The 11,429-nt window shown below is 40.7% G+C and overlaps 1 protein-coding gene across 1 annotated transcript in view; it reads left to right on the top strand.

Annotated features, from left to right (window-relative positions):
• Positions 1-11,429, top strand: part of prx (periaxin) — a 51,630-nt gene continuing 40,201 nt past the window's right edge. The window contains exon 1 of the mRNA XM_068316762.1: positions 1-163. Within this exon, the coding sequence (XP_068172863.1) occupies positions 106-163 (58 nt within the window). The 5' untranslated portion in view covers positions 1-105. The remainder of the gene's footprint in view (positions 164-11,429) is intronic.

Raw genomic sequence — 11,429 nt, 5'->3', positions numbered from 1 at the left:
TCCACCTTTCTCGCCCAGCCCTGCTGCCTAGCTCTCTCAGTCCCACAACCCGTGTGTGGGCTGCGCCGTCGGTGTGTTTCCTCCATCGGCCTCCTGCTACAGATCATGTGTGAGTGTCTGCGTGGAATATTCAGAGTCACCTGGACGCCTTCCTCCAGTGCAGGTCAGGATGTCTTCCTCCACAGCGTGGAGCAACACAACCGCCCTAATAGCAGCACACACGTTTGGTTAACACTGTCAGTGACGGGTTAGTAGGGAATGGAATAGGCAATCAGCTGGGTGTCCGTCACCCACTGGCCTTCTTTTTACTATTTCAGCTTGCTCTGTTGTTTGTCTGTTTGTTTGTTTGTCTCCATATAATCGTTGGAAAAGTTCTCATATTTTTATTTATGTATTTTCTTAGTTTGCTGCTCACTGTCTGAAGACACATCCACATGAACAACATCTAGCTTGACGTTGAGTAGTTTTTACAGACGATGTCTTTTCTAGCACTCATACCTGCAGCGACTGAATTAGGTGGAGACTCGGCCATGTAAAACGATTGTTTACGCCCATGAGCCACTGCATTTACATTTGCTGGTTATCAAAACACTTGCATTCCATAATTAGACCCGTTGAGATGAAGAGAACTTGATTTTGAGGGTTTTTTGATAATGGTTTACACCTATAATTAGTTTGTCCACATGAACAGCTTAGTTTGTAACCCGTCTTCTGCATACAAAGAAACAAAGAATAGATTTCTCACTGTTTACTTTGTGTGCTTTTAACTCTTTATCTGCATTATATCAGTTTGTATGAGTTTGTGTTCTGCATTTAAGGTAACAGGTTCTCAAATTCCATTGTGTAGTTATTTTGTGATTCAAGTGATCAGTTGTTTTATTTACTTTTGAAATATTACACTATTTCCTTATTTTATGATATTATGAATAATCACATTTATGTCTTTTGAATAATGACATGAGGAAGACTGCAGTTTATGGAAGCCATGTTTTATAGAGGACATACGTAGCTGCCAAAAGTGTTTCAGAGAGGCCACCTGCTAGTTTGGCTCCTCCAACTGGACAATATGAGGAGTATGTCAGTGAATCACCTGTACTATTTGATGATTTGTCACATTTTGTGTGTTTGATGTCTGACAAATAAGTAACCAAAGAGCTTCAGAGGGAGAGAATCATCAGGTTAAAACTATGTCTGGAGCTGGAACATTTCACATCTATCTGTCTAAATTTATTAAACCAGTCCAGAGAGTAGTGGGTGTTGAGCGAAAGCACAACAGAACCGTAGATACTCTCACTTTGGAGATGTAGAGTTGTATTGGGAATCTGTTTTTCAACTTATTTATAAAAAATATTTTTTAAAGGCAGAAAGAAACCTTTAAAACTTTTAATAAGCATTTTTAAGCAAAGTCATTAGTTGTTTTATTTAATTTTAAAACATTACACTATTTCCATATTTCATCTTGTGAATATTCACGTTTATGTCTTTTGAACAATGACATGAGGAAGACTTTTTAGGGAGGTTAATAATAGTTTGTCATGAATTTTCAGCAGTTCATTATAAAGATAATTTTGGTCAAGGTTCAACCACAAATGACAATGAAAAAATTTTAATCCAGCAATTAAATGTGTACATTAAGATCATTAGCAATTATTCAGTCTTATTTAAAGCACTATAAGTTTACTTGTAAGGGCTTAAATGAGACATATTATATAGATAGATGGATAGACTTCCTAAACTATAACTAAAATATAAACAGTATAAAATAAAAAATATAACAGTATTTGTTTAAGAGTATATGTACTGTATATCATTATGATATTAATACCATTTGTCAGAAGAACCTTAATTTATACTTTGCTGATAAACCTAGGTGATCATCAACGGCCCAAATAAACATATACATAAACTCCATTTTTTTTCAGCTACACACACAATAACACATGTAAAAGCATACATGTAACCTGTGGCATTCCCCTCTATAAATACCCGGCACTCTCGTCAGCACATGTAAAGGTCATTCAGTTGCAGGTCAAGGAAAAGCACGGCAAGGAAGTGAGCATTGTGTCACAGTTTAAAGTTTATCTGTTCAGGCTTCAGACTTGAACAGAGACAATCTCCTTCCTCTGCATGTTTGGTGATGGTTGAATAGCTTTGAACCCCCCCCCCCCCTCTGCGAACTCCCCCCACCCCCCATATGCATCCATTTCCATACCAGTTAAACCCATCTGACGCTAGGATGCCTCATGAGTTAATATCTTCCAGGACCAACTCTCATTCGCTACTTAGAGAAAAAAACATACAATTATTGTTTTAAAAAAAGTAAATTCTACTCTATTGGTGTCATTTTTAATAATCAGTAGTTATTTTATTTACCGTAGAGCTGTGATGTTTACTGACACCAAAGCAGCAGCATTTCGAACTGTCCATGGTTTGTACAGAAATGTATGTTCAAACTTCAAGTGAGGGTGACACGCACACACACACACACACACACACACACACACACACACACACACACACACACACACCAATTACCGTTTGAGTGCTGATGACGCGGGCTCTTGTCCATTATGTCAAACAAACTACTCATCCACCATCACCCTCCCACAGCCATAAAGACACCCACCCTCTCCCTTACCCTCAATGCTCCTTTTTTAACTTTCTCCATCCATGACTAAATAAAAAACAAATAAAATAAAATAAGTAAGTAAATAAATAAACTAAATAAATACATAAATAAATAAATACATCTTTGAAAATAGTTATAATTCTTTCAGAGCAGTTGGATTAAATTAGCGATAGGCTTCGCCCTCTCACCCTCCATCTCTTCCATGTCCGGCACAGACGTGGTGCCAGGACTCCTAACCCCCACCACCTCCCCCACCCCAACCACCTCACCCTAAATCCTGGCTTTGTGTGGGAGCTGGAGATCAACAATGACCATGTTAGCTGACACAGTATTGGTTGCCCGATCTGTACTGACAGCATCTTCTCCCCACCCGCCGACCTCCACGCGGCTGGCTTGCAAAAACCGTATCAAGATTCACATCGACCACTCATCTGTAGAGCTGTGGGCCATGAGTGTATAAAGCCCCAGGATCCCGATGGGAGCTGAAGGGGTATCTGCACCACGGAGTTTGTTTTCACACCCAATCAGATTCCTGCTCATGTTGTAGTTTGATAGACAGAGACCACACCTTTGGACCATACATCTCTGCTAGTTTGGAAAACAAATGACAGCTTTAGAATTTTTGTCACCCTGGATTTTGCATTGTGGAATTCATATGCGAACCGAAGGGACAGGAAATAGTGTGGTCAGTGTTCTGGGTCCAAACCGTTCAGCATCATCGGACACATCTAGAAGGCTAACCATCAGGGGATGCAGAGTGGATTATTATGATTAGTAGTAGTAATGGTAGTAGTAGCATGTATTAGTATTACACAATAATACCAAAAAAAGCCAACACAAAGCAACCACAACAAGATCTAGATTAATTACAGTGTACTGTCTTTGCAGTTGTGTTTCTCTGTGGGGAGGGTGTCTGGAAGCAGAACCTTTGTCTCTCAGTCCATCCACAGGCAGCTGGGACGACTTCATGTGGTGTTCCTGCTGCTTGGCTCAGAGTTACCTCAGCTGGTTTACAGAAAATCATCTGCAGTTACTGGCAGGGAAACAAAGATAGGCATACACAAATACACAAAACACTAAGATTTAGATGGGGAGAGATGAGAAAACTAAAATACACACACACACACACACACACACACACACAAAAAAACACACACATTGTCTAGCTTGTGGCAGCAGCTTCTGCCCAATAAGGAAACATCACACTTTATCTAAAAAAAGAACCATGGCCTGCTGTTTCTATTTTAAAATATTCAAGATAAAAATAATTTGGTGGGAAGTTCATCCATTCATTCAGAGGCTGTTGATTGAAGCGTGTGTTGAAGTTTACTCATTGTAATGAAACCCCACCTGACCTAACATGCACCAGCTGTATCTAAAGAACTTTCATCACCAGGAACAGAGAGCGTCACGTGGTCGGAAACCATCTGACTTGTTATCTTCCACCTTCATGAATCAGAATATGATTGCACATCAATTTCCAAAGGTGTTCCAGGACAATTATCCAAAGATAATGTCTGACATTCTAGTTTTTGTGTCAAAGCCTGTGGTTTATGTTTTAAATATCATCGGTGCATCATCACGCTGCTGAAATATCTGGATCCATTTCTACATTTTTCAATTTTAAATCGTTTTGCAGAACAACAGAAAACACCTGACCTCAGAACAACTGAGTTAGTACCAGTGCCAGTACCGGTGACTGCAAAAAGTTCTCGTTTTATCAGCTTCAGGTAAAGTCAGCACACCTCCTCTGTTGAAAGACAGATGTCAGGACAACTTTGCTGTCGGTATCTAAAAGACAGAGATAGAACGAGTCTGGTACGGTGAAAAACAGTCTACTGTCACCAACTCTGCTATCTCCTTCTCCTCCCTCCTTTATCGCAGCCCCGCCTTTTCCTGCCCTAATAAGGGGGCATCTCTTTCTACCCTGCAGCCAATCAGGGGGCCGGATGAGTCCTTCCGAGAGATGCCATGGGCTTGAGCCAGGCCTGAGGCTTTAGTGAGGGGAGCAACAGGCTGGCTGGTGACAAGGGGCAAAGATAGAGAGAGGGAAAAACATTAAAAATACCACCAGGGACAACATCAACAAGTAAAGTACAGCTGAGGACAGACAGGAAGTTACTGTTAGATAGAGGGGGACCGAGGAAGACATCAAAACAGAGACAGGCTGAGGTTGAAGCGGTGCAGGTGAAGGTGGAGGTCTGTCACCTTTGAACCCCTGGAGGAGGAACGCTGAGGATTGAGGTAGGCCTGATGGATGTGAAGTCACGGTGCTGATGACACAGAGCAGTCTGCTTATTCCTGCTGGCTCTCTGGTGGAAAGCCAATGTGAGAAACCTTAGATGAAGGGAAGTGATAATTCTCTCTCTGGAGCAGCAGCGTTATCTTCAGCTTCCATGCCTTTGTTTCTCTGCACTCTGTATCATTTAGCTCAAAATCAGCCTTGAACTTGTATATTTTCTGGAATAGTGCTTTAACAATTGGCAGCTTGGGCTCTGTCTTTGCCTCTATGCAGAATAGTTCGTGCAGCAGCCAGCGGACTCCACATTGCTGACTTTGAGAGCATAACAAGAGCACACTGTTTAAATGCATGACGGTTTTAGCGAGACAGCTGCCGCTTGTGTTTATTCCAACATGCCAGTTGCTGCTTACAAACACTTCACTGAGGCTTATTGTAACTATTTGCAGCATGGTATGCCACTATGACGCCAAGAGTGTTCTGTAAGCAGGCCAGGGTCAAATGACACTTGAAAATTATATGTAGGATTTATATGAACCTGGTTGGCGGGTTCTCCAGCACTGGATGCACATCCAGAACCAAAACTCTAGGACGCGCCTAAAGTCGTGTTTATCACGGTCTCATGCAGGGAAATAAATTGAAATGGCTTCCTACTGCAGAGCAGAGCTGACAACGCTGCAGGGGGCAGAACGTGGGTATTTCAAATAGAACCTGTCTTAATGTTACACACCAGTGACAGCTGCAGTGTGATGGTCACAGGATCTGTTTGCTCAGTTCCAGCCCCAGCAAACAGTTCGCACACAAGTCTGGTATGTTTGTTGGCCTGTGTAGCTAAAACACACCCGCTCTATGATGGAGGATCACCAAGACATGTGTGGCATGGGGTTATGTAATAGATGCACATAGGATTTTTTTTTTTTTATTTTGACATATGTCAAGGTCTTTAATTTCTTTAAAATATTCTAAAAGGATGGCTCTTGTTTCTAATATTCAAATATTGGTCAGTTGGGTGTTTTCTTGCTTTTGTCATCGACATATGTTTGTATTTGGCACCTGGAAACAATCTCCAATGAGTTACTGTTTGCTATAAATAGTAGTTACATCATTTTAACTTTGGAGTGTAATTTTGTCAGTGACAAGATATATAGAGGAGTCTTGTACAGTCAAGGTGATCTCATTAGCACAAGCAGTCAACATGTAAAAGTGTAGTATGTGGTCCAGGAGTAAACTATGTGGGCACAGTTACAATATGAGATAAATGGGATACCTTCATATTTTCATTGCTGCGTTATTGTAATATATTCAATATATATAATAATTTTTAATTCTTGGATTGAAACTTTTATTCAACTTGATGCTTCTTAGTGTAGATTAGCATTGAACTTTTTTTTTTAGCTTTCATTTACACACTCTGAGCACATTACATCATAAATTAATTGTAAAGCTATAGATATCTCTGTGTCATTATGTTTCTTTTCTGTCAAACTCTTCTCCAGCTGCATTACCTTAAAATGAAGGTCAGTAATTGAACCCTGATGCTGTCACAGGTCCGAGTCTGATGCTTTAAGACACGACTTTTATTTTGAAGGAACACACTCAAGATTAGAATTTGCAGCAGCTGGTATAATTTTTATTTATCTATGAGCTGCCAGCTCATGATCTCAGAAATGAAATGATGGATGACAGGAGCAGTTTCCTGGCAATTTGGGTTGTGGTCGTGGGTGGGGTTAATTTTAGGACAGGAAGTATGGCTGATAGGGCGGTTCAGGAGCGAGACCTGGGAGGAAACACCGATTGATGTAGGTATGAGGGTGAACTTCCCTGAGTACACAGAGAGCCGAGAGAATTTGTCAGGAAGGAAGACTTGTGTAAACAGATGACTGGAGCGTTCATGCCTTTTAAAGTTTGAGATGATACTAAAATATATGTATTCTAAAAAAAATACACTTAGAATTCTGGAGCCAAATGTGTCCTCTAATCACCAGGGTCTTCTGTGTCTCTCATGGTGAGATAAGGGTATCTGTCAAAAATCTTTTTCCTGTTTATGAGGAACTATTTCCTGGTCAGAGGCTCACCACTGTGGGTGTGTCTTGTTTTGACCATCTCATGTCCTGAATAGTCAGGAGACACTTAGTCCTGACATTATGTTGTCATCAACAGCAGCTCACAGCAGCATCGCTTCCTGTGTGTTCAACCCTGGAATCCATGTGTAAATATAAGTAATGGTGGCGTCTATGGCTGGCTGTAGCTCGTACACAAACACATCTACTTGTTGATTTGACTTGTACATCGCATTGGAGAAAAATGAAATAAACAAATGTAAAAGTCTTGTTGTAATCTCACGGATCTCAGTCTGCTCTGCTTGTTGTTCTGCTGCTAGAATAGACAAAAATCAAACTGGACATTATGACTTCTTAACCTTTAGCATGGGATAAGACACTGAATCCTACAAATCCCATATAAAAATCAATAATTATTTTATCAGACAACCCCCCCCCCTCAATTCTTTCAAACCTCCAACTAATGTACAACACATACCTTAATTTATAATGGACTTGTTTCAGTTCTACCCCTCCAAATATTGCAAATTCTTGTGAAATGACGCCTCAAACTTGACAAGAGGAAAAACGGTGCAAATTAAAAGATTACTGATAAGTTTATTGGAAAAATATGCATTTATCAATCTTTGGTACTGTGTATTCATCACTCTATCATGCTGACAACATGTGTTTGGTTACGTAGCCCTCATGTCCTGTGAGCAGAGGATCCCATTGAGACACATGGTGGTGATTGGATGGTGTGGTTTTTGCTCTCAGCTTTGAGACTTTCCTCTGGGCTAAATACAAACCTAACATTAAAACCAATAAGTTATTTGTACTCATAATGATATTTATTGTGTTAGCAATATTTGTGGTATTTCCTCTGTGTATGTGTACTTTGTTCTTGCACAAGGAAAAATAAATCTGGAATCTACTGATAATCCCTCACTCAATAAATAAATCACAAGCTCATTCGTCATCTGTCTCCACTGCGTTGCATTGCTGCTGCAGTTTGTTATGTTAAATAAATGTAATCAGATTTCTCAAGGGCAGATATGTGGTTGTTTTCTTTGGGTTGACACCCGATGCTTGAGTTCTGCTATTACCGAGGCAGCGATAACACGTCCATAGTCCTCTATCCTCTGATAGGCTCAAGGCAGCCTCGGGGCAGGATTAGAGCACCAGAGCCAGTTTCATGAGGCAGCTGCCATAAAGCAGAGCAGGACCAGAAGATATTCAGGTCACATTTCACCGACACATTCCATCACAAGTGTCTGGACCATTCTGAGGGGACACCTCTGTTAGTTCCCACATTTATAAAGACCGGAAGAATGTTGTTTTATACATCTAGATCTTAAATACATATGTCAGTGTGCAAATGAAAGATGCAGTGTGTCCCTCAGTGAGATGGTTGGTGAAGGTGTAGCTGTTCGTTCAGTGGGTCAACATCAACAAGACTTTCAGAAGTAGGTTGACATTTCTATCTGATTACAGACTAAAGAAAAAGTTATCCAACTGTAGTTTCTGTGCACAGATCTTAAAAAGACATTTTGCAAAATCATTCAAAATTGACCGTTGATAAAAATCAAAGATGTCTTGTGATTTTGCTCTTTAAATGTAACCAGACCTAAAACTCTCAATCAGTGTTTGGAAGTCATTTTTGTGTTCATCTGGTGAATATAAATCCTACATTCATTCACTTTCTCCTCTGATTTTAGACTCTACCAACTTCCAAGAGAACCGTCTGTCACTGTAGCTGATAGATTGCGTTCCCCAATATGTTCACCACCTACTTTCCAACATCTGCTGTTTGCAACCGAACAGCAGCAGAAACTGAAATTCACAGGAGCTGCAGATGTAGGCGATTATTATTTTCTTTTGGCTCAGGAGAAGAAACACAGATTGGAGCATTTATAGCTTCATCTATGATCAAATGCTCAATTAGGTCACGGTTTAAGGTACTTAGTGCAAGAGAACATTTTCTGGTTTGAATGTGTAATTTGAGCGAGATTTCTAACTACTAACCCACATTAATGGGATGATTGTGAATTTTTTTGTCCCAACATTTTTTCATAGGGAATCATGAAAAAAATTATTCCTTATGAAAGGAATCATTTTTCTGGCAGCAGAGGTAAAAAGGCCTTACATTTTTGTGATACGTCCCTCTGCTGAGTTGAAAGTTGCTTTCAGTGTTTAAGCCTTTTCATGAGTATCTTCACTTTAGACTGCTTATTCCGGCTCCTTCCACACAGACAGCAGAGTGGCAAACAACACCAGCAAGCTCCTTACAGCTGTCTGGTTTGTTATCACTTTTCCATGTTCACGGCTGATTGTGAGTCAGGCCACCTAGAACCGATGCATCACAGCTGAATAACTGTAGCAGGATGTGTTGCCTCATTCTCACTACATTATTAGGAATATACATGGATTGGGCAGATGATTAATGAATGATTCACGATTGGTGAATTGTATGAAGCCTCACATTTGGGCCTGTGTGTCCAGTGCTGGCACTGAATGCTCAGAACTGATGAGTTAGCATTAAAAGCTGATTTTCTACCAGAGAAACAATACAGAGCAGCAAGCTTTACCTGTTGATCATTTATTAAATATATCTTTTGAGATGTAACCTTCTTTATTCAAGCCCTTTGGACATTTTTCACAGCCTTACTTCATTTACTGTCAACTATTAGTGACCCAGAATGGGTCTCAGCATGTGTTGTAATGTGGATCCATTGGAAAATGGTTTTGTGGTAATTATTTCTAAACATAGTTAAACTAAAATGACACTCGCTGGAGCACATACCTCCGCCAAGGCCAGACAATCCTACTCATGACTGTCTAGCTCTCATTGGAGAGCAGCTAAATAAAGATTACTTCCCAGAAATTTTCCATTTTGATAAAGCAGATCCACATTTTATACATTTTTACAACACAGTGCAATATTTCCAGAGAAATTAAAATGGTGGCAAACACCCAATCCCAACAATAAAAGATCCAGACAAAAATTGGCTGGATTATTATTGGGTCTATCCCCCATCCTTGTGCAAAGTACACTGGTAATTGGTTTTGCAGTTGGTTGAAAAATAAGATATTTGATGCAGATTTATCTGAAGTAGAGGTATATTTGTTAGTATATTTTCCAACATACTTATTCAAGAGAGTGTCTGTTAATGAAATTCAGATTTTGACTTCTTCCACTTCATTACTGCGTTTTGCAGAGACGGGGGAGGGTCTCTGTTTACTGGGGCGGTCCTCAGGCGTGTGGAGGCCTGCAGATGTGTGAGTCTGATCTATAATAAGACAGAGCTGCCAGGCATTTCAAATCCCAACCTCCTGCTCTGCCGCTCCACCATTCCTCTGCTCCATCCAGGGAGTGTCACCTCCTCCACCTGCTGTGCTCCATCACACAGAGCTGCAGCTTAAATCTGCTCCCAGGTGCTAACATCCACAAACTCACAACTTGATCAACTTGAAATATGCTAAAAAGTTAAGACTTACAGAAATGTGAGGCCAAAAGTTCAGTCTTTGCATATTATAGATCTTTAATGATCATTTACATAAACATGTTTATGTAAATGGTTGATCTCGTGTAGGATCATGGTGGCCTGAGGGCAGAGCTTTTCCTGAGCCTCTCAGGGTATTTTGCATCGTCTTACCCCCCCAGCAAGAAGATAAAAGCTGTTCCCATGTGGTTAAGATTATTAATGATTATACTACCATTATTCTTGCAGCACCACATGTAAATACCCTTTCGGCATGAGCAGGGCTGACTACACTTCAGCCAAACCAACTGCTCTTAGCAGGCCGTTGTGGTGCAGGAGTAGAAATTCCTCAGGTGGGTGGAAGGTCAGCTGCAGTGGCCTCAGTGTGATGGAAGATCAGATGTAGTCCCAGATCCACTGGGCACTTGAGCTGTGTGTGGACCCTCCCACTGACTATTAAATCTTTTCTTGGTGTTCATTTGTTTGAAAGCCCTTTTGACCTCATGGTCAGTGAGGGTGAGGGTGCGAAAGGTACACCCACCCCACCATTAACCTCAGTTTCAGCTGTTTTTTTTCTTGCTGACTCAAGTTAGGAAAGGGTCTGGGTGGCTTTTGGTCCGCCATAATTCTTTGACCTCACCACATATTTCTGGGATTGGTGTCCGAGAACTGCAGTTACAGTCTTTCAAGGGCAATTTGACCTATTTTGCTGCATCATATACATTAGAGGTTGCTGATTTGAAGTTGTTTTCCAGACTGCATCCCTAGGATTGTAGGGTCTGCTGCTGTATCTGCAGTTATTGGGTTAAAAATCAGACAGAATAAAAACATTTTATTTTCAGTGTGGAAAACACGATGCCAGTCGAATCATTGATATAACATGATGGCCTTAAAGAGCGTATCAGTGCATGAGCAAAAGATCCGTCTCTCCAAAGCTGCTGCTGTGACTGATACAGTGACGGCTGGGCACCAGTGAATGTGTGTTATGTGTTAAGGTGACCCCCCAGACACCAGATACCTTACCACACCCAAACAGGCAC

This window comes from Antennarius striatus, chromosome 6 (assembly GCF_040054535.1).
Source record: "Antennarius striatus isolate MH-2024 chromosome 6, ASM4005453v1, whole genome shotgun sequence".
In the NCBI taxonomy this organism is placed as follows: Eukaryota; Metazoa; Chordata; class Actinopteri; order Lophiiformes; family Antennariidae; genus Antennarius; species Antennarius striatus.
The sequence above is the reverse complement of the archived record's forward strand: the minus strand, read 5'-3'. Positions and strand labels throughout refer to the sequence as shown.